This window comes from Tripterygium wilfordii, chromosome 20, assembly GCF_013401445.1.
Source record: "Tripterygium wilfordii isolate XIE 37 chromosome 20, ASM1340144v1, whole genome shotgun sequence".
NCBI lineage: Eukaryota > Viridiplantae > Streptophyta > Magnoliopsida > Celastrales > Celastraceae > Tripterygium > Tripterygium wilfordii.
In genome coordinates this window covers 3,194,603-3,216,752 of record NC_052251.1, presented here as the reverse complement: position 1 = coordinate 3,216,752, position 22,150 = coordinate 3,194,603, and the positions used below count along the sequence as shown (strand labels likewise).

Here is a 22,150-nt window from a genome sequence, read left to right as displayed (position 1 = left end):
TCGATTTCTCCTTAGAATCACTACAATCTTCACGCAATGAGACTTTCTGGCAGTGATGTGAAGACCAAATCCAAGCATAATGAAACAAATAAAATAAAAATCATCAAACAATTAGCCATAAAAAGACAATATAGGCCATTGAAAAACTTAGATTTGAAACGATAAAACATTATCGGGAACCAAACTTTCTTGAGACCAGAATTTGCTCCTAGGTCTTCATCATTGGCACTGGCAACGTCCTCATGGCCAGCGCTCAACTTATACTGAGAATATTTTCAAGAATTACGGAGCCGAAGCTAATTCCGACAGTGAAATTAAGCTTCATCAGCTACAAAGACCAATCCAAGAAGGGGCAATTTCAACGACATCGCCGGCTTTGATTTCGATTGCGACGAGGTGAGAGGCGACGTGAAGGAAACAGCTCGCCGTGAAGCCGCGCGTTCGTCAAATCCAACCTTCAAGAGTAAAATCGATCAAGATAAGAATGAGAGATGGAGAGTAAAAGTTTGAGAGAGAGAGTAAAGTTTTGCAGAGGATTTTTTAATTTTTTAATTATATGTCATTTTTTATTGATTTTTTTCAGAGAATCTAGTTGGATATTGCCAAATTAAAGTTTGTTGCCACACAAGCATATGTTGACCAAAATTTGTTGACTAGTTGCCATGTCAACGGAAATCTGACCGGATTTGAATGAAATCTGACCGAATCCCTTAAATGTCTCATTTTGAATCAATGGGTGACGACATTGTAACAAAAAATCTTTCGCTGTTAAAAATGAACAACATCTATCTTTCGGTGATGAAATGTATAATTAACGACATTTTTTATTGTAACTCTAAAAATTATATATGTGTGTGTGTGTGTGTATGCGCTATATAGTTTACCAAAAATTATTCAATTATATGACAAAAAAACTTGTTTCATTTGAACTCCTTAGGTAAGCAATATAATAAAATCACAATTGAGGTTTTAATAGTTAGAAATATAATGCACTCATAAATATTCGGGGCAAGTATTTGTAATTCCCACACAAAGAATGCATGTGTGATGGTAACTAATATAAGAATATTGGGCTCTTTTTTTAAATACCATTAAGAAATATGTTTCTCGTTGGAATCAAACTTTAGACACACATATACCTAATTTAGCCGATTGTCGACCAATCTGATTAATAAGAATATTGTGCTTTCTTGGCATACAAGTATTGTATTTCGTTATTTTTTTTTGTTAATATTAATTAATTGTCAATACCATTTTATTGTCCAAAAGGCCACATACATTAATGTTGCTAGTCATTGGACATAATGCAATAAACAAATAGAGAAATTAATTTAAACACTAGGTAGCCGGCCTCTAATTACATAGGCAGGCTGGCCGGCCTAATTTCTTCATATAAATAAGACTTCAATAATTAGGTTTCGTCCATTCAAACCATTCTTTGATTAATATCATAACATAAAGAGTAGCTAAATTAAAGAAAAATTAAGCTTTGAAGGGCCATAGAAGAAGAGAAAAAATGAGGCAAGCAAGGACATATTCTGCAGGGTTAGTATGTGGAGGAATTTCAGGGAGAAATACTGGGCCTCACTCATTGCCATTGGCGAGGATCAAGAAGATCATGAAAAAATCCAGCGACGACGTTAAGATGATCTCCGGCGAGGCACCGATCGTTTTCGCCAAGGCTTGTGAGCTTTTCATTGAGGAGATCACTAAGAGATCTTGGATGGTTACAGTTCAAGGGAAGAGGAGGACACTTCACAAAGATGATGTTGCATCTGCTGTTGTTGCCACTGATTTGTTTGATTTTCTTGTCAACTTGGTTGATAATTCCAGTAATAATCACAACAACTCTGCAGATAGGGCTTCAGAAGATGATCAAATGGAGTCTCTGGACTCATAGAGACTTCACCATCTTGATAATTCTGACTCAAGTACAGATCTGCATTTGCTATATATAATTCCAAAGGTGACATAAAGTAGCAATGTTTTCGGTTATATAATTTATATATATACATACATATTATTTCCTATATATATATTATAATATACTTGACTACCTGTTTCTGTAATATTTTCTGTAAAACTATATATATATATGCTCTTGTAAAAGTGTGTGTCCATGCACAAAGCTGTTGATCAGTTCAAGTCTCATACTGGGGGAGGTGGAATTTGATCGGGCCTATTGTTTGTCAAAAACATTTAACTTTGATACAATGTGAAATATTATTAAATTAAATTTTAGTGAAATATTATTAAATTATAGTAAATTTAAATTAAAAATATTTAAGATATGATTTTATGATTTCTAGACGTCTGATAATTTTGATCTCTATCAATAATTTTTTATACATGCATAACTAACAATTTTAGTGATGGGAGTTCGATAAAAAAAAGGCAATGCTAATAAAATTATTTATAGGTGGTATTGTGGTTAATGTAACTTTTGGCAACTTAAAGAATTAGACACATTTCAATTCGGTTACCAAATGTTCAAACAATATACTCATAATTTATACATGATAAATGTCTCAAATCAGTCACCGAAAATATTATTTTATAACAAATTGGTCATAAACTCTGGAAATAAGGTCAATAAAAAATAACAGATAATCCAAAAAATTATTAGCAATAATAACCATAATAGATTAAAAAATAAAGTCAATCAAACATAACACCACAATGTCCAAAATAGATAATTGTTGGTTAGCACCACATCGTCAAATACCAACCATAATAGATTCAGATCACAATAACATGCCTCCAAACATATTTGGATGCAACAAATAAAAGGAAATACTACCTACCAACTTAATTAGTAAGTAATTCCTAACCTTATACATTATTTCTTGCTTTAATGAAAGATTTTTGAGTTGCATTGATCATTAATGTATACCTTGAGCTAGATGTTACAGCTATATTATCAATATTTAACGATTCTGTTCGGTCAATAAGTCACGTAAATGGGTTGATTGTTCGAAAATTGAGAAATATGTCCGAATTACTAAATTGAAAACAAATTTAAACTTTGAATTAGTAAATTAAAATGTTTGAACATTCGGTTGTGTTGTTGTGCCAACTCTTTGGATCGATTACCAAGTTGCATTAACATGGTGGTATTGGATCCTCTAGATGAATCTGCATGCATGTCAAAATTTGTGTGCGTTTTTTGGCATTACATAGTAGACTATAGCTCCATATATATATATATATATCATTATTAAATTTTAGCTTAGGTCTCACTACAATCAAGCCTTTTTAAAACTATAATATATATTGGAATTAGTCTACATATCTTTTTTTAATTTGACTTATCATGTTTTTTTTTATAGAAGGTATCTTATTTTCTTTTCTATTTTTTTTATTTGTTTAGTAATTAATATGTAACTTTGGTTGTTTTAGTTGCACGCAAAAGTTTGCCAAGTCAATGTAAACAACGCAAAAGTAGAATAGTTTGAACACTTAAATGTCTCTCTCATTTGGCTTACTTTATTTTATTTTCTATGAAAATAAAAAATCATCTAGCGTTACGATAGTAGTATAAGAAATTACAAATCAAAGTCAAGGAAAGGAGGCACTTGAACTCAAGAAATAACAGAAAAAAACCATACAACCACCAGGGTGACAACACTATCCCGAGATGAAACCGGATATGCTAAACAAACAAAAAACAGACAAAACACTGTCCTGGGACTATCCCGAATGGACTAAACAAATAAACATAAAAACATTGGCAAACAGAAACAAAAATCACAAATGGTCTGAATCAAGTGTGTTGGCTTTCACTCCATCAAGATTTGACGTTGGAAAGACCGATTTCCACCGGATCTAATAGCACCAACACTTTAAACCATGGATCTGTGTTGTTGGACCACATCCAAAGACAGATGATGAAGAAAACCACGATAGCTGGAGGAGATGTAGATTCAAAAATTGATGAATAAATCCAAAACGGCTAAAATATTAAATATGTCCTTAGACTATCACATTTTTCTCTATTATGTCCTTAAACTATTTTTTTCCTTCATTCTATCCTTAAACTATTATTTTCCACATGGTTTCTCTCCTCAGTCAACTTTCCGGTGTTGACTCCGATGAAAATGCTGACGTGTCATCTGAACTCCGACGAGTTTTTTTTTTTTATTTTATAATCACATGGATGCCACGTCAGCATTTTCGCCGTAGTCAACACCGGAATACTGACTCAGGATAGAAACCATGTGGAAAACAATAGTTTGAGGATAGAATGAAGAAAAAAAATAGTTTAAGGACATAATCGAGAAAACTGCTATAGTCTAAGCACATATATAATATTTTAGCCAATCCAAAACAGATCTTATTCATCGCCCAAATCGGGGATCCTTCCACAAAAAAAAGCAGAAGTAAACGGAACATCGGGGAGGAGGAAGTGGAAAAGCAATGAACTCCACCTCCTCCTGGCTTATTTTATTTAATTATTGCATCAGAAACATACATTTATATATATGTATATATGTATCTATCTTCACAACTAGCCTGACGGTACATGCTCAATAGTTGCGGACGTGCATGGAAATATGAATTGATCGCTCACACCATGCATGTTGATGATATTTTATTGCATGGGAGTAGCTTTATTAATTAAAGCATATATTAGTATAATACACTAATACTACTTAATTTGATCGTTAGTCCCCAATGGGCTGTTGGTTTTGGATCATCAAGCCTAAAGTAGTACAAGTATCGCAATTGGGCCAATAAAGCCCAACCCACCATGAAAATTATGTAAGGCCCAAAAGACCCATATATTCTCTTTGGATTCGTTCTAGAGTATTCACAGAGCATAATAAAATGAAAACATGTTAGAACTAATTAATGAATTAAACAATCAATCCTTTAATACATTGACTGAAAGAGAGGAGTTGGGTCAATGGTATATAGGATTGGCTTGGTGGTTGAGGAGCTCAAATCCATAATTATTGAAGGATTATGATAAAATTAGATGAATTTCAATTAAAAAAAATATCAAACAACACTAAAAATTGTGGATTAAGCCTTATTTTAACCACAAAGTTGATATATGTAGAGATAAACAACCATGTAAATTCAATCAGCAGATACAAGTGTTCATTAATGATATCACTGGCAATCAGAATCGTAACAAAATCAACATATCAAATTATTGTGTATTTGTGTTTGTGGACTCCCGACAGCTACAAATATGCAATGAAGCGTGACACATGTAATGATGAATATTAGTTTATTTAGTAGTTTAATATAATAAAGGTCTCTGATTAAGTCAAAGGTGATTCATGTTGGTCGGTTAGTTGGATAATGAAACTTTTCTTCTTCACATTTCACATATGTGAATCAAAAGTGTCGATAAATTTTGTGAACTTGTGTTTTTAATCGTAAATGTGATGGTGATGGGTCTCACAGAGAATGTGTAGCGCCTACTTTTGTTATATTTTAGGGACTTTTGGAGGCCGGTACACTAGATTATACTTAATTGTAAAAAAGTACAATCACTAAAACATCCTTTTAAAAAAGTATACTGGGATCATCTTTTACCAAAATAACCTCAAATTTGATTTTCTCTCTCCACGAATTGTGATACAATAGTGATACTTTTAAATAGAAGATCCAATTTAGTATTCAATTTATATATTTTGCTCATAAAATGATGATATAAATGTTAGAATGTAAATTTGATTGCATTATATGCCTTTCTAGTTCAATTATATCATTTTAGTGGATTTTTGGTGTTGGTGATACTATAGTGATACATCTCTGCAGCTGTAAATATTTTTCCAAAACGAGCAAGAGATGTACAAACCAAGAAAAGAAAAGTAATTAGGAAGAAGAAGTATACATATTGGTTCAATTGTATCATTTTAATGAATTTTTGGTGTTTGTGATACTATAGTGATACATCTCTGCACTTGTAAATGTTTTTCCAAAACGAACAAGAGAGGTAACCAAGAAAAGAAGATCAAGAAAGGAAAAGTAATTAGGAAGATGAAGTATGCATACTAGTTTCATTGTATCATTTTAGTGGTTTTTTGGTGTTGGTGATACTATGGTGATACTATAGTGATACTATAGTGATACATCTCTGCAAAAAACGAACCAGCGTCCAGATCTGCAAAAAAACAAAGCACAGCCCAGATTGAACAACGAAGCATAGTCCAGATCTATCAAAAACAAGGCAGAGCAACTCGACGCAGTCCAGATTGAGCAACGACGAAGAAGGTGATGAAGAGAGAAGAAACTCGACCAAAAACGGAGAAGAAGGCAACGAAGAACAAATTCAGATCGAGAAGAAGAAGAAGAAGAAGAAGAAGGAGAGAAAGAAAGAGATAACTTTTAGTAGAGAAGGAGGGAAAGAGATGACACACTAGAGTTGGATAGTTGGAGGGAGAAGAAGAAGAAGAAGAAGAAGAAGGAGGAGGAGGGTATTGTAGGTATAAACTAAAAAATATCTTAAGTCAGATGACCAAATTACCCTTAAATTGTACTTTTTTACAATTTTAAAAATGTTCATGACCTTTTTACAATTAAGTTGTCTAAAGTGCTCTTACTGCCAATTGTCCGTATATTTTATTACAAGTTTACGACCATTGAATTTTGTATGCACAAAATTGATCCACATCATCAACAAAATCATGGGGCTATCAATTTGGATTTTTCTCCATAACCAGGGAATATAGGTTTTGGGCTCATATAAATAGGGAGATTTGGATCGATTCACTTCAATCGCATGAAAATTGTTGAGATATCCTCCTCCATTGAAGTTCGTGAAGGTCGGTCTCTCAGGCATCAATCATGCGACTTCTGCCCAAGATACTTGTTTTGGGTTCCTGAAATTTCTTCTTGTTTGGGCTCATTCATTGTGGGCTTTTGTATTCTCCATGTCTTGGGCTCATCTTTGGCCCATTCTTAGTTTTAGATCCATTAGAAAATAAATGAATGAGAGCAAATATTTGCACACATACTTAAACTCATTGTACACACTTACTTAATATAGCTTTTTAATCTAATACACCCATCGATTTCCTAACTTACCCTTTCAACATATTAATTACTTAAAAATTTAATATCCTAAACCCTACCTCTCCTCCTATGATCCGGATGATCCTTCACTTCCTGATCTCCCATCGTCGTGCACGACCCAACATTGCCGTACATATGGTGCAAGCATTGCAAAGGGAGGATGCTTAGCGAATCGAATCAATGTTTTGCATTTTCTGTGACAGGGTACAGAGCAAAGACCTTCCTCCATTGATTATCAGCTTCAGGAACATTAATTTCGGTGTCATTAGCTATCAGTCCCTCGACTTAGGTGGATCGGTGATTCACCTTTTGTTTTCTTATAATTTGGACCCTCACTCGAACACAAAGTTTGTCCACTTTGAAACCATTGAAATTAGGCTCTCACGGATTTGTCCTCCTTGGATTAGGTCAGGGAAGACCGACCCAACCGACCTCCAAGATTTATTTGGAAAACCGATTGTTATGTGTTAAGGAGATTGACCCACCTTATCTATTGGATTATATTCCAACAACTAGCAATGTGGTTGTTTTAACAGTTTGCTTGTTGTGTTCTCTGTGTTTTTGTATTTATCATATTTGAATTTGTGAACTTATTACTGTTTTTTGCTAATCATGACAAACGAAATTTCAACACAAGTACTTCCCATTTATGCAATTGTAAGTTTTTTGCCCTATCTTCAATCAGGGATAAATAAGCATTTTTTCTCTTGTCACAGATTACAACAAAAATTTTGGACATAACCTGTTGTGGTAACTTTTTTGTTGTTGTTGTTGATACCCGGAACGATAACTTATAAATTTATCCTTTGTATATTCGATGTGGGATTAAATTCGAATGGTCAGACTATGTGCAAATTTTTTTTCCACCTAAAGACATGATAAATTGAATCAAAACCAATGTGTGACCATAATGATATTACCTCTCATTGATAAAATAATACCTCTCGTATTTTTTTGGTTTGGTCCCAGAGTTACCATGAATTGTGTCACGTGATGTACTTATCAAACAAACAAGTGTCACATGATGTGGCCCAATTAGATCGCAGTAAGACCAAAAAAATAAAGAAAAAGGCAAAAAAGTGACGTCAGGCTCATTTGACCAAATTTATAAGCAAAAATGACGGATTTGGGGGCTCTGCAATTCCCTAGAATCTACAATTCATATCCAATGGTAAAGAAAAAGTCATACAAATTTTAAAAATGAAAAAACAAAAATGTGGTGTGATGTGGCATATCTCTCAAGCCATTGGATTCCAATTGTAGACTCTACAATTTGAAACTAATTGCGGAGCCCCTAATCCGAAAATGACATGTAGTCTATGAGAGCTCAACATGTTTATTACATTGATTAAATCAATGAAATAGCTTTATTACACTCTTTTATCTCAGAATTTATTACCAAAATTTATTGTTTTAATATAGAGAGGAATTCTCCTATGCACAATTAAAATACCCAAAGTAGTGGGTCCCACTTGTCATTTCACTCATCCACACCCTTAAAAAGTGGTGCGGATTTTAAGTGCGTAAATTATATGCGTATAGGATAATTCCCCTTAATGTAGATTCTATTGTTTTTTAAAACACAATGTAGAATTCATTGTTTTAATTCTGAATCATTGTTTTTGAAATTCCATTGAAAAAAACAGTGGAATTAAGGTCCATCCGATAAAACTCATCAACAATGGATCTTGTTAGAAAGAACTTATGCGTTGATTCCGAAAATATAATTTTTTTAAAAATCTAACATGTATTTTGAGAGTTAAAACGTTTTAAAATTTTATTTAAAAGATTTGAGCTCCAATGGGCTACCTAGTGTTGTTGAGGTTTTTGTTCAACCCAACAACACCTCTGTGACTCGAACCCTTGACCTGATTGGTGTGGGAGAGAACCACTACCACAGATTTATAAAATCTTAATTGTTGTTGTTACTTGTTAGTTTAGTTTTAATGTTTTATGGAGTACCTGCTTTATGCAGGCCAGTTTTGTAAAGTACGGAACCACACCATTTACAGTGATGATTTCGCTATTAAGGTACAGTAAAAAAAAGCTACCTAAACAGGAGTAAAATATCAAACAAGTTACTTAATTTGTTGGAGGAAAATGGCCATAGAAAGCCTTGTAAAGTTGACAATGTCCATTTTTACTATTTATTAGCAATTAATTTTTTTTTTTTTACATAACCGATCGATTACCATTTTTTTAAGGTTGTACCTGCCAAACCCCTTCTAGGAGTTTCTAAGCGAGTTTTACAAGACAAGAGTCTATCCTTCATTGGTCTATGCTTCATTGTCACCTGGTGGTGGTGTGTTGAATATAATCTCACTGGATTTTATGCTGTTCTCTGAAATTCTATGTGCGTTGATTAGAGAAAAAAGAGAGTCAAATCATGGGAGAGCAGGAGCGCAAGAAAGCTGAATTAGAGACTGAAAAGCAGTCACTTTTAGACGAAGGAAATGCAGCACCACAGAAGGACTTGGATCAAGAGAATGGATTCATCCCACTTCCTCAAAGTATACTTTCTCTAACTCTATCTCTTAGTTTCTGTTTGGTTCCTGGGAAAACTCAAGGAAGGAAAAAATCATGAGTTCTTATTATGGGAATTCAGGATTTTTATTCATTTCTATAAATGTATTTGTAAGATTTTGGTATGGGAATTGGTTCTTTTGCTCAATTTTTGAGTAATTCTTCTTACAACTTATGTTAAGTTGACAGCATATATAGTCTTTCAATTACCAATAAGCATATATAATCTTTCTAGTCATGCTTGCTATTGAGCCAACTTCTGAGTTTGCTCTTGTTTTCAAATGTTTCATGACAGAAGTTGCAGATCCTGGCACTGATAAAAGTTCAAGGGGTTCTGTTGATAGAGGTGATGGTGGTTTGGTTAGCTTTAAAGCATCATAATGGATCATATGTGAAAATTATATGATGAGATTTATTTATGACTTTCAGATGCTGCACTTTCAAGGGTTGAAACAGAGAAAAGATTGGCTTTAATCAAAGCATGGGAGGACAACGAAAAGGCGAAATCAGATAACAAGTAAGACAAGTTGATTGCTGAGAGTTTTCTTATACTGTTCTTCGGTACTACGACTGTTTTCGTTTTATAATTCAGTTTTGGATCATGAGCATCTATGATCAGATTAAGAAAAATGATCTATCAGGGCATGTAAGAAGCTGTCCTCGATCGGAGTTTGGGAGAATGGCAAGAAAGCATCTGTAGAGGCAAAGTTGAAGCAAATTGAGGTACCTAAGTCTGTTTGAATTGTGTATCTATCCTTCACATTGGATACAAAAAAATGTTGTGTGTAATTCTTTGGGGTGTGACAGGAAAAACTGGAGAAGAAAAAGGCTGAATATGCGGAGCAAATGAAGAACAGAAAAGCTGAAATCCACAGAGAAGCAGAAGAGAAGAAAGCAATGGCTGAAGCCAAAAAATGTGAAGAATTCCTCAAGATAGAAGAAGCTGCAGAGAAATTCCGCGCAACTGGAAATACGCCAAAGAAGTTTTTTCCATGCTTTGGCATCTAACATGTTTTAGGCAACAATAAACAAGAACAAATGCAGACGGTTTTTTCAAAACCTAGTTTGCTTTTTTACTTTTATGGCTGCTTGATCATCCATGCTTGGTTTGGTTTCTGCCACAGAAAAACTATATGTTTTTTATAAAGTTGTGATTTTATTATTTTCATATACACATTGAGTTTGAGTAATCTAGTTTGTAGCTTTTTTCTTTGAAATTGTGGGTGCGTATTTTTGCATCCAAGCACTCATTCTCCCACCTCCACGAGATCATGGGTTCGAGTGGGGGAGACATGAGGGAAGGTGCGAATTTCCCTTAAAGATACCCCAGAACGGACAATACCTGGAAACAAAAATCGCATCCACATAAATTATATGTCCTATCCACCAAATCAACTCTTGAATCGAACTTATAAAATGTTACAACAACCTTGATTATATATGTGTACAGTTGGAAATCAGATATAGAAAACACCAAAACCATCTAAAAAAAATCTTATCTAAGTTCCAAGTATCCAAATATAGTAAACAGCACAACAAATATAATCTACAATTTCTCCAATTTTATCATTGCCAGTAAAGGAGACTTGGTCAGAACATCTATAAATCCACCCCAAAATTATACATGGTCCTGAAAAAATGGTGCAATACACCTTCTCCATCCATTTTTTTAATTCAATGAGGACCTTTCATCAATCATTAGCAGCTAACCATAAAGTACCTTAAAAGTAACAAAAGGCTTAATAGTTCAATTGGTGAGAAAAAAGTAGAAAACTCCTTTTTTTTTTCCTTGTGTTGGATCAGAGCTTCTGTGTTAAGTTTCTTGATCAAACACAAAGGAAAAAATGACAGGGTTCAGCGGAACTGTAGAGAAATGCAAAGCTTGCGATAAGACCGTTCACTGCGTCGAATTGGTATCAGCTGATGGGGTTTCTTATCATAAAACCTGCTTCAAATGCAGTCACTGCAATGGACTTCTTAAGGTATAAATGTATTCTGCATATTTTCATATCAGATTCAATTTTTCAATGAGGTATTGTTAATAAGATTTGAAGCATTTGATTTAATAATAAATACAGATGGGGAACTATTCATCAATGGATGGAGTTTTATACTGCAAACCTCATTTTGAGCAGCTTTTCAAGGAGACTGGTTGTTTCACCAAGAACTTCCAATCATGTAATTTAATTAAGATCCCCCTATTTTGATTGAACCCATCCCATTATTTTTCTTTGTAATCTGAGTTTTATATTTATGTCATTACAGCCTTGAAGTCCGATAGACCAAATGGACTGGTATGTGAATCTCTCTGCTTAATCTTTTTGACTCAATGTTTATAACATCTACTTTTATATATATATATATATATATATATTCACTCTCATGTTTACAGGCCAGGGCTCCTAGCAGACTTTCTTCTATGTTTTCTGGCACACAAGACAAATGTGCATTCTGCAAGAAAACTGCATACCCACTAGAGAAGGTCGGTACATAATCAAACATTCATGTGATTTACGGCAATGCTTGGAAATAGGGGTGTAAACTGTCGGTGTTTTTTTATTATATATTTTGACATGAATTTAACCGACCAATTGGTCTGTTATCGGCGGTTCTTTCAGTCGGTTCTAAGTATTTTTTTTGAAAATAATCAACCAATCGATCGGTTTAACGGTCGGTTCGATTTCTCTGATTTTTTTAAATATCCCTACTCAGAAGGAGTCTTCGCCGGCGTTGGGAGGGTTCGAGAGTTTTTCCATTACAAAAAAAAGAGTCTACTTTCCATTGGAATGCGTCGGAACCCTCCCTCAAGAACTTTCAAAACATACCCATAATTTTGCACAATGTGCCAAGTCTAATTTAGTATTGATATGATGAAAACTTGGAGCAGGTGACAGTGGAAGGAGAATTCTACCATAAATCATGCTTCAGGTGTTCTCATGGGGGTTGCTTCTTGAACCCATCTTCATATGCAGCTCTTGATGGGATCCTTTACTGCAAGCCCCACTTCTCTCAATTGTTCAAAGAGAAAGGCAGCTACACTCATCTTACCAAGACTGCTTCGATGAAGAAAAATACACCACCTTTGGCTGACCAAAAACCAGAAGCAGAAGTGATGCCAGAACCAGAACAAGAAGCAACAAACAGTACTGATGTAGCAATAACACAAGAACAATAGTAGATATATTGTGCATTGTTGCTAGTCTTTCATTTTTCTCATGAATTCTTTCAAAATCTTTTATGTTCTGTAATTGGTTATGGCTCCTCATTGGGAAGGAAAATAAAGATTTCACTTTTTTTTAAAAAAAATAAATTTCATAGACCTCATTGTATTAGGTTACCCAATAAATTGAGTAACTAAGGCCCATAGGCACTCGGGACCACATAAAGGTGGAATACAACATAAGGACTAAAAAAACAAGAGCAAAGTAATAAAACACAAACACTAAACTGGATATCGCCAGACATTGCTGTACACCAATGGATAACACCACACACCGCCAAACCATTGTCCAATGGGTCGACTCTACCAGGCTAAGCCAGGTAACAAATATTGAACATAAAAAAACACAGATTACAACTTGGATCTACAAGAGAGGCCAAACTTCATCTGCGACAGATGGAGGAGATCGAAATTTGGAGAAGAAAAACCTGCAAAATCCTTATTCAAACACAAAAACATAACAAAATAAAACAGATCTAGATGAAGAAAGGACATATCTAACCCATAGGATGAAAAGAAGAGGGGGAGAGAAGCAGAGAAGAGGAGATGGAGGCAGGGAGAAAAGAGAGAAGGGAAAGGGGAAGGAGAAGGGGGAGGGGAGGAAAAAGGGGGAAAGAGGGGAGGGGGAGGGTGGGCGGGGAGAGGAGGAGCCGCCTCCTCCTCCTCTCCCAAAGTTTTCTAATTTTTTCTTTTTTTCGAGAGAGAGAGGGGACTCTAAATAAAGATTTCACTTTCTTTTTCCCCACACCCATAATTTTTTTATGTTTTTTTGTGCTGTTACATCTCTACATTAATTGGTCAAATTCTTGATTTTGATCGTCTTAGCCTAAGACTTGACGAGTGAGAGGCTTTTTTTAGACTTTATAGTATGCTTGGGATGATAACGAGTTGGGTATTATTTCAATTAGGGAATATCAAAACTATTTTCATTTAAGGTATCCTATACCAAAATTGATTAAAAAACCATTTATATTTCCGAAATCGAAAACGTTTCATAACCATTTTCCATTTTAACTTTTATATTTCTAATTTTTCGTCAAAAACTAGATAACCATTTGCAAGTTCTCAAATCTGAATCGTAGCTCGTCCCAAACTCAAACCTAAAACCCTAATCATGCATTAAAAATATAATAAAATAAAAAAATCAATAATTATGTATGATTCTATTAATACTAAATATGATTTATCTTACAATATTATATCTTTGGAACAATTCAAATTAGTATCATTCTATAACTGTAAAATTCAATTCTGTTTTTAATATAATATGATTTATGGAGTTATACAGTATGATTGTATTATATGTCATTATATTATGTTATTTCATTTAATATAATTTATTATGTTATAATTTAACATCCTAGTAGTATACCTCTACATAAATGATTTATAATATTATTATTATCATTTTTTTTTATTAAACGATTCAGGTACTCTAAATCTGACATCAAAAATAAACCCTACCCGAAAATATAACGGGTTTGAAAACTAAAATCAAAATCATTTTCAAACCTTATAGAATAAGTTTTCGAGTTTTAAACAGATCGGGTACCATGTAGATGATACTCGGGTCATTTTTTTGCCATTCCTAGATTGCGATTACCAGTGAGATCTATTCCCATACTAGATGTATACCCGCGCTACGCGCGTTGTGTCTAAATATTTTTTACTTATAAATATTGAATGAATTTTTAGTTTAAAATACTCCATCCTCAACAATACAAAACATTAAAAAAGTCGAGCAAATAATTTAAAATTATCTCCCATTTTCTGTTGATCGATTGTGTAGCTCATAAAACGAACATCTTGCTCATGTAAGTGTACACAGTAGGGAAAAAAAATCCAGACATTCCTACAGGGAGCAACCTTATAAGGGATTGAGCTACTCAATTTGCTCGATCGACTGATCGTGTCGTCTCTCACTTGGTTTGTTACGTCTTTGATGTGGCCTGTTTGGACCTATAGCCTACTCATGTACAGCCTTGTGAAAATACTTGGAGGACAACCATATGTTTTTAGGATGAAGTAATATATACCTAGCTTGAAAACTTCAATAAATAAATGATAGGCAACAGACCAAGACAAAAGTAAACCTGGAGAGAGATGTTCTCTGAGAATCTTTAACAGCATTCAATGCATTAAACATCATACCTAGGTCAAGACTGGGGATATGTTTTGGCATTGAGCAAGATGTGTTTGTAGATGGAGATGCCTCTGCAACTTTGAAGCCTAAAGATGTGTAGAAATTTGAGTATTAATAGTACTTCATTGTTCTCCTAAAGAGAAGATAAAGGTTTGGACCACTTCCACTCACTGTGGGTCTATGCTATAGGTTCTTTCTTAGCATGCTCTTCGGTCAGTCTTTTACTGCATCAATAAAGCCAAAACCTTCAGTTGAATGAGTATTGAATATTCTACAAAATATTACATAGAACTGATTGAGAAATATTTTTTGTTTTCTTTAGAATGAGAAATACTTATAATGAAGATTAATACCCAGTAGGGAGTGGAGAAATGGTGGAAAGGTTGATTTTGTCAATGAGACCGGACATCTTCTGTTCGATAATTTAAATCTTTTTAACAGTTGAAATTGGATTGATATTCAATGCTTTAAACTAAGACATAGAAGTCAATACTTACAGTTGCTCTAAATGCAGGTTGATGTGCTGCTATGATGCTATCTCAAACATGCAACATCCTGTGAAGGTACCAGAATGTCAAGTAATTCTCATGTTCTATCAAGTGAAAAAATGTCAACAGGAGATTTATAACTGAAAGACCATATATCTGATTTATAACCATAGGATATATCAGCAAGAAGCTCTGTTCACAGTTTTGAGATCCCACAATATCGTATATATTATGCTAGTCTAACTTGTTCCATTTAGATACCAATATCATATATATTATGCTAGTCTAACTTGTGTTGTTATCAACGCCTAGCTATCCTGTGAGATTAAATCCACAATATTGTTGCCCTAACTTACATGTCTCCTCTCTCACAGTAAGATGTCCCCAATTCAAAATGCAAATATAGCAATACTGTTTAACACAGAACACAAAGAAGCCATTAGGGCTGTTACTGGTATGGTAAATTATTCATTGGTATACCATTACCGACGAATTGGTTACCGAAAATAGCAGAAGATTGGTATACCGTTACCAATTGTTCGGTACGGTAAATTTACCGATGATTTCGGTAACGGTAACGGTAAACAAAGTTCAAAACCGGTAAATTTCCCGATTACCGACATATATATTAAATATATATTAATATTATTTTTAGTTTTAGTTTTATTTAATTATGACCATTAGATTGATCTAATTTAATCTAGACCATTGATTATTTTTAGGGTTATCATTTATATATCACTCGTAGCAATTTCATTAACTTTAAAGCAGTGTTTGTTACATAACAAAATGCTTTGTTGGTATTGATTACATGTTTTTCTTCTCCCTTTCCATTATGATCTTTTATCCTTATTTATCTTGTTTTTTCTAGCTTTCCTGCTATGGAGTTTAAAACACTTCGGATACTAAAAATATTAGAAATTAATGAAATGAAAGATTTTCCGTTATAGATTGTTGGAATAATGTTATGTGAATTCTCCTTTCTTTTTTTCTCCGATTGATAGGTATTTTCTCTTATTCACATGTACCACAATGATCCTTCTCATTAATCTATCATTTTTATTATTGGTATTGTAGGCAAGATGAAAGTGTTGTAGTCTCATACAATGACTATTAAGCACAATGCTACTTGATGCATTTTTTTTCTTCTCATTTTTAAATAGGTTTTAAGAATTGGTAAATTTACCAATTACCGACTTACCATTACCGATCGATCGGTATACCGACCATCGGTATACCGACTCTTCCGGTAACGGTAATGGTAACATTTTTTGAATTACCGAAAGAATTGGTATGGTAACGGTATTCCGTGTTTGGTAACGGTAACCGTACCAATAACAACCCTAGAAGCCATGAGTACTAATGATATATATAAGCCATGAGTAGTAATGATATATATATATATATATATATATTTTTTTATAAGCCTATCGATAGTTTATTGTCATTGCCAACTAAGTTTGACTTAATATATTGTTGAGAGGAGTACCTTTTCCACCAACCCATCTTTATACTCCAGAATATATGGGTTCCCGAGTGTTGCCATGAATTTCACCTGCAATAGAACTAAAATATCAATTCTGTTTATGCAACCCAATTCACCTAAGTTTCTTTAAATAGTTTATGATAGACTTTATAGGTAGGAAGAACAGCTGAATTTATAGAGATTGAAAGATCACCTCTCGATGTGCAGCTCTGCATGTTTTAAGGCTCCATCCTAGCAAACATCAAGATGGGCAGGCTACTTCATATTTAACATTAAAAATTTGCAAGCGTTCACGCGCAATAGTCAACATCTAGGTAGTAAAATTCACAATGAAGTAGCACCACCTACCTTATCTTTGAGTTCTAATTTTGCTAGTTTGCTGCTTATGTCTTCTTCCTCTATTTTAAAGTTTCATTTCTTTCATTGAATTTCTCCATTGCCTCTCCAAGATCTATCTCTCAGCTTCAAGATCTTCTCATTATCATTTGCTATCGCCTCTCTCCGGAAGGAAACAAATTCAACAAATAGAGCAAAACCAATATTTGGGGTTTTCAAAACTTACCATCTTTCATCTTGTCAAAGGCACGATTTCCTCTGCCATATCGAATCACTATTTGAAGAACAAAGTGAATAGCATGTACCTGGGCATCCCTCGTGAATCACGTGATAACCTGTATTAACCATGGGGGTGCAAAAGAATAATGTCATTACAACCTAATTTAGCAATAGAAAGAGTAAAATTCCATCTCTTTCATTGTTTCCCATAGAAACATAACATCGAGATAGATGGAAGGCAAATCAATCTCTTTACGCAATCCCGGAAAAATCAAAAAAGAAAGAGGGGAAAGATCACTTTCTATTTCACAACAACAATGGAAGGCTTGGCTTCAGCATTCGTGAACCTCCCTAACAATCAACAACAAAAATAAAGGAAAACTCTAAAAAGCTAAATCCAAAAGCATACCATAAACTATCCGAACAACCACAATGGAATCATTATGGCGGAAATTGAAGACCCGAAGACAAACCTGGCCTGGATAAGGAATTGTAGCGCGGTTGCTTTGTGTGAAGAAGAGGAGAGCTGGTAAGAAATTGAGAGAGACCTGCATCGAGAAGCATAAGAAGAATCAAGCAGAGAGAACAACCGTGAAGGGGAGGCTTATGAAGGCAGTTCATGTCCTGGAACCGACATTAAATTGCAAACTTGAAACCTGGACTGGATAAGGAATTGTAGTGCGGTTGCTTTGTGTGAAGAAGTGGAGAGCTGGTAAGAAATTGAGAGAGACTGCATCGAGAAGCATAAGAAGAATCAAGAAAAGAAAACAACCGTGAAGGGGAGGCTTTATGAAGGCAGTTCATGTGAACCCCTCTTTGGATTTACAATGTCCTTGAACTGACATTAAATTGCAAAGTTGAAGAGCGGAAGAGACGGAAAATGAATCGGCTAAGACGAACATGGTTTGGATTAGGAATCGTCGCCGAAATAGGAAGCCGATCGGGTTTCCCACGCGTGGAGAAGGGGGGCTAATACACGCGTCTCACAGTTATTCCTTTTTAGATGATGACGTGGCCTTACGAAAACGCAGAATTCTCCCTTCGAGGCTTCCTTTATTATATGTTTGAAGAACAAAGTGAATAGCATGTACCTGGGCATCCCTTGTGAATCACGTGATAACCTGTATTAACCATGGGGGTGCAAAAGAATAATGTCATTACAACCTAATTTAGCAATAGAAAGAGTAAAATTCCATCTCTTTCATTGTTTCCCATAGAAACATAACATCGAGATAGATGGAAGGCAAATCAATCTCTTTACGCAATCCCGGAAAAATCAAAAAAGAAAGAGGGGAAAGATCACTTTCTATTTCACAACAACAATGGAAGGCTTGGCTTCAGCATTCGCGAACCTCCCTAACAATCAACAACAAAAATAAAGGAAAACTCTAAAAAGCTAAATCCAAAAGCATACCATAAACTATCCGAACAACCACAATGGAATCATTATGGCGGAAATTGAAGACCCGAAGACAAACCTGGCCTGGATAAGGAATTGTAGCGCGGTTGCTTTGTGTGAAGAAGAGGAGAGCTGGTAAGAAATTGAGAGAGACCTGCATCGAGAAGCATAAGAAGAATCAAGCAGAGAGAACAACCGTGAAGGGGAGGCTTATGAAGGCAGTTCATGTCCTGGAACCGACATTAAATTGCAAACTTGAAACCTGGACTGGATAAGGAATTGTAGTGCGGTTGCTTTGTGTGAAGAAGTGGAGAGCTGGTAAGAAATTGAGAGAGACTGCATCGAGAAGCATAAGAAGAATCAAGAAAAGAAAACAACCGTGAAGGGGAGGCTTTATGAAGGCAGTTCATGTGAACCCCTCTTTGGATTTACAATGTCCTTGAACTGACATTAAATTGCAAAGTTGAAGAGCGGAAGAGACGGAAAATGAATCGGCTAAGACGAACATGGTTTGGATTAGGAATCGTCGTCGGAATAGGAAGCCGATCGGGTTTCCCACGCGTGGAGAAGGGGGGCTAATACATGCGTCTCACAGTTATTCCTTTTTAGATGATGACGTGGCCTTACGAAAACGCAGAATTCTCCCTTCGAGGCTTCCGTTATTATATGTTTGAAGAACAAAGTGAATAGCATGTACCTAGGCATCCCTCGTGAATCACGTGATAACCTGTATTAACCATGGGGGTGCAAAAGAATAATGTCATTACAACCTAATTTAGTAATAGAAAGAGTAAAATTCCATCTCTTTCATTGTTTCCCATTGAAACATAACATCGAGATAGATGGAAGGCAAATCAATCTCTTTACGCAATCCCGGAAAAATCAAAAAAGAAAGAGGGGAAGATCACTTTCTATTTCACAACAACAATGGAAGACTTGGCTTCAGCATTCGCGAACCTCCCTAACAATCAACAACAAAAATAAAGGAAAACTCTAAAAAGCTAAATCCAAAAGCATACCATAAACTATCCGAACAACCACAATGGAATCATTATGGCGGAAATTGAAGACCCGAAGACAAACCTGGCCTGGATAAGGAATTGTAGCGCGGTTGCTTTGTGTGAAGAAGAGGAGAGCTGGTAAGAAATTGAGAGAGACCTGCATCGAGAAGCATAAGAAGAATCAAGCAGAGAGAACAACCGTGAAGGGGAGGCTTATGAAGGCAGTTCATGTCCTGGAACCGACATTAAATTGCAAACTTGAAACCTGGACTGGATAAGGAATTGTAGTGCGGTTGCTTTGTGTGAAGAAGTGGAGAGCTGGTAAGAAATTGAGAGAGACTGCATCGAGAAGCATAAGAAGAATCAAGAAAAGAAAACAACCGTGAAGGGGAGGCTTTATGAAGGCAGTTCATGTGAACCCCTCTTTGGATTTACAATGTCCTTGAACCGACATTAAATTGCAAAGTTGAAGAGCGGAAGAGACGGAAAATGAATCGGCTAAGACGAACATGGTTTGGATTAGGAATCGTCGCCGGAATAGGAAGCCGATCGGGTTTCCCACGCGTGGAGAAGGGGGGCTAATACACGCGTCTCACAGTTATTCCTTTTTAGATGATGACGTGGCCTTACGAAAACGCAGAATTCTCCCTTCGAGGCTTCTGTTATTATATGTTTGAAGAACAAAGTGAATAGCATGTACCTAGGCATCCCTCGTGAATCACGTGATAACCTGTATTAACCATGGGGGTGCAAAAGAATAATGTCATTACAACCTAATTTAGTAATAGAAAGAGTAAAATTCCATCTCTTTCATTGTTTCCCATTGAAACATAACATCGAGATAGATGGAAGGCAAATCAATCTCTTTACGCAATCCCGGAAAAATCAAAAAAGAAAGAGGGGAAGATCACTTTCTATTTCACAACAACAATGGAAGACTTGGCTTCAGCATTCGCGAACCTCCCTAACAATCAACAACAAAAATAAAGGAAAACTCTAAAAAGCTAAATCCAAAAGCATACCATAAACTATCCGAACAACCACAATGGAATCATTATGGCGGAAATTGAAGACCCGAAGACAAACCTGGCCTGGATAAGGAATTGTAGCGCGGTTGCTTTGTGTGAAGAAGAGGAGAGCTGGTAAGAAATTGAGAGAGACCTGCATCGAGAAGCATAAGAAGAATCAAGCAGAGAGAACAACCGTGAAGGGGAGGCTTATGAAGGCAGTTCATGTCCTGGAACCGACATTAAATTGCAAACTTGAAACCTGGACTGGATAAGGAATTGTAGTGCGGTTGCTTTGTGTGAAGAAGTGGAGAGCTGGTAAGAAATTGAGAGAGACTGCATCGAGAAGCATAAGAAGAATCAAGAAAAGAAAACAACCGTGAAGGGGAGGCTTTATGAAGGCAGTTCATGTGAACCCCTCTTTGGATTTACAATGTCCTTGAACCGACATTAAATTGCAAAGTTGAAGAGCGGAAGAGACGGAAAATGAATCGGCTAAGACGAACATGGTTTGGATTAGGAATCGTCGCCGGAATAGGAAGCCGATCGGGTTTCCCACGCGTGGAGAAGGGGGGCTAATACACGCGTCTCACAGTTATTCCTTTTTAGATGATGACGTGGCCTTACGAAAACGCAGAATTCTCCCTTCGAGGCTTCTGTTATTATATGTTTGAAGAACAAAGTGAATAGCATGTACCTAGGCATCCCTCGTGAATCACGTGATAACCTGTATTAACCATGGGGGTGCAAAAGAATAATGTCATTACAACCTAATTTAGTAATAGAAAGAGTAAAATTCCATCTCTTTCATTGTTTCCCATTGAAACATAACATCGAGATAGATGGAAGGCAAATCAATCTCTTTACGCAATCCCGGAAAAATCAAAAAAGAAAGAGGGGAAGATCACTTTCTATTTCACAACAACAATGGAAGACTTGGCTTCAGCATTCGCGAACCTCCCTAACAATCAACAACAAAAATAAAGGAAAACTCTAAAAAGCTAAATCCAAAAGCATACCATAAACTATCCGAACAACCACAATGGAATCATTATGACGGAAATTGAAGACCCGAAGACGAACCTGGCCTGGATAAGGAATTGTAGCGCGGTTGCTTTGTGTGAAGAAGAGGAGAGCTGGTAAGAAATTGAGAGAGACCTGCATCGAGAAGCATAAGAAGAATCAAGCAGAGAGAACAATCGTGAAGGGGAGGCTTATGAAGGCAGTTCATGTCCTGGAACCGACATTAAATTGCAAACTTGAAACCTGGCCTGGATAAGGAATTGTAGTGCGGTTGCT

The 22,150-nt window shown here is 35.5% G+C and overlaps 3 protein-coding genes and 1 long non-coding RNA gene across 8 annotated transcripts; 3 read left to right on the top strand and 1 right to left on the bottom strand.

Moving 5' to 3' along the window:
* The first annotated feature begins 1,380 nt into the window (after positions 1 to 1,380).
* On the top strand, positions 1,381 to 1,979 carry LOC119986426 (nuclear transcription factor Y subunit C-4-like). The gene has a single exon (XM_038830984.1). It carries the CDS (start codon positions 1,517 to 1,519, stop codon positions 1,898 to 1,900), a length of 384 nt encoding a protein of 127 aa, XP_038686912.1. The 5' UTR covers positions 1,381 to 1,516; the 3' UTR covers positions 1,901 to 1,979.
* Positions 1,980 to 9,287: 7,308 nt separating this feature from the next.
* Positions 9,288 to 10,762, top strand: LOC119987409 (remorin 1.4-like). Of its 2 annotated transcripts, none has more exons than XM_038832310.1 (5): positions 9,288 to 9,539; positions 9,851 to 9,898; positions 9,982 to 10,069; positions 10,194 to 10,275; positions 10,360 to 10,762. In XM_038832310.1, exons 1-5 carry the CDS (start codon positions 9,416 to 9,418, stop codon positions 10,558 to 10,560), a joined length of 543 nt encoding a protein of 180 aa, XP_038688238.1. In that variant the 5' UTR covers positions 9,288 to 9,415; the 3' UTR covers positions 10,561 to 10,762. The 2 variants fall into 2 exon arrangements, with proteins under 2 accessions (XP_038688238.1, XP_038688237.1); XM_038832309.1 differs by having other exon boundaries at positions 9,292 to 9,539; positions 9,848 to 9,898.
* Positions 10,763 to 11,396: 634 nt separating this feature from the next.
* On the top strand, positions 11,397 to 13,323 carry LOC119986853 (LIM domain-containing protein WLIM2a-like). Its single transcript, XM_038831548.1, has 5 exons — positions 11,397 to 11,534; positions 11,631 to 11,730; positions 11,818 to 11,846; positions 11,945 to 12,034; positions 12,440 to 13,323. The coding sequence occupies exons 1-5, from the start codon at positions 11,397 to 11,399 to the stop codon at positions 12,725 to 12,727; spliced, it is 645 nt and encodes a 214-aa protein (XP_038687476.1). The 3' UTR covers positions 12,728 to 13,323.
* Positions 13,324 to 14,809: 1,486 nt separating this feature from the next.
* On the bottom strand, positions 14,810 to 18,299 carry LOC119987572. Of its 4 annotated transcripts, none has more exons than XR_005465469.1 (4): positions 18,288 to 18,299; positions 17,918 to 17,992; positions 16,893 to 17,560; positions 14,810 to 15,470 (listed from the first exon to the last, which is right to left on the bottom strand). It is a non-coding gene; the product is annotated as an uncharacterized LOC119987572 (long non-coding RNA). The 4 variants fall into 4 exon arrangements; XR_005465468.1 differs by lacking the exon at positions 18,288 to 18,299 and adding an exon at positions 18,080 to 18,267; XR_005465467.1 differs by lacking the exon at positions 18,288 to 18,299 and having other exon boundaries at positions 17,918 to 18,267.
* Between the last annotated feature and the right edge of the window lie 3,851 nt (positions 18,300 to 22,150).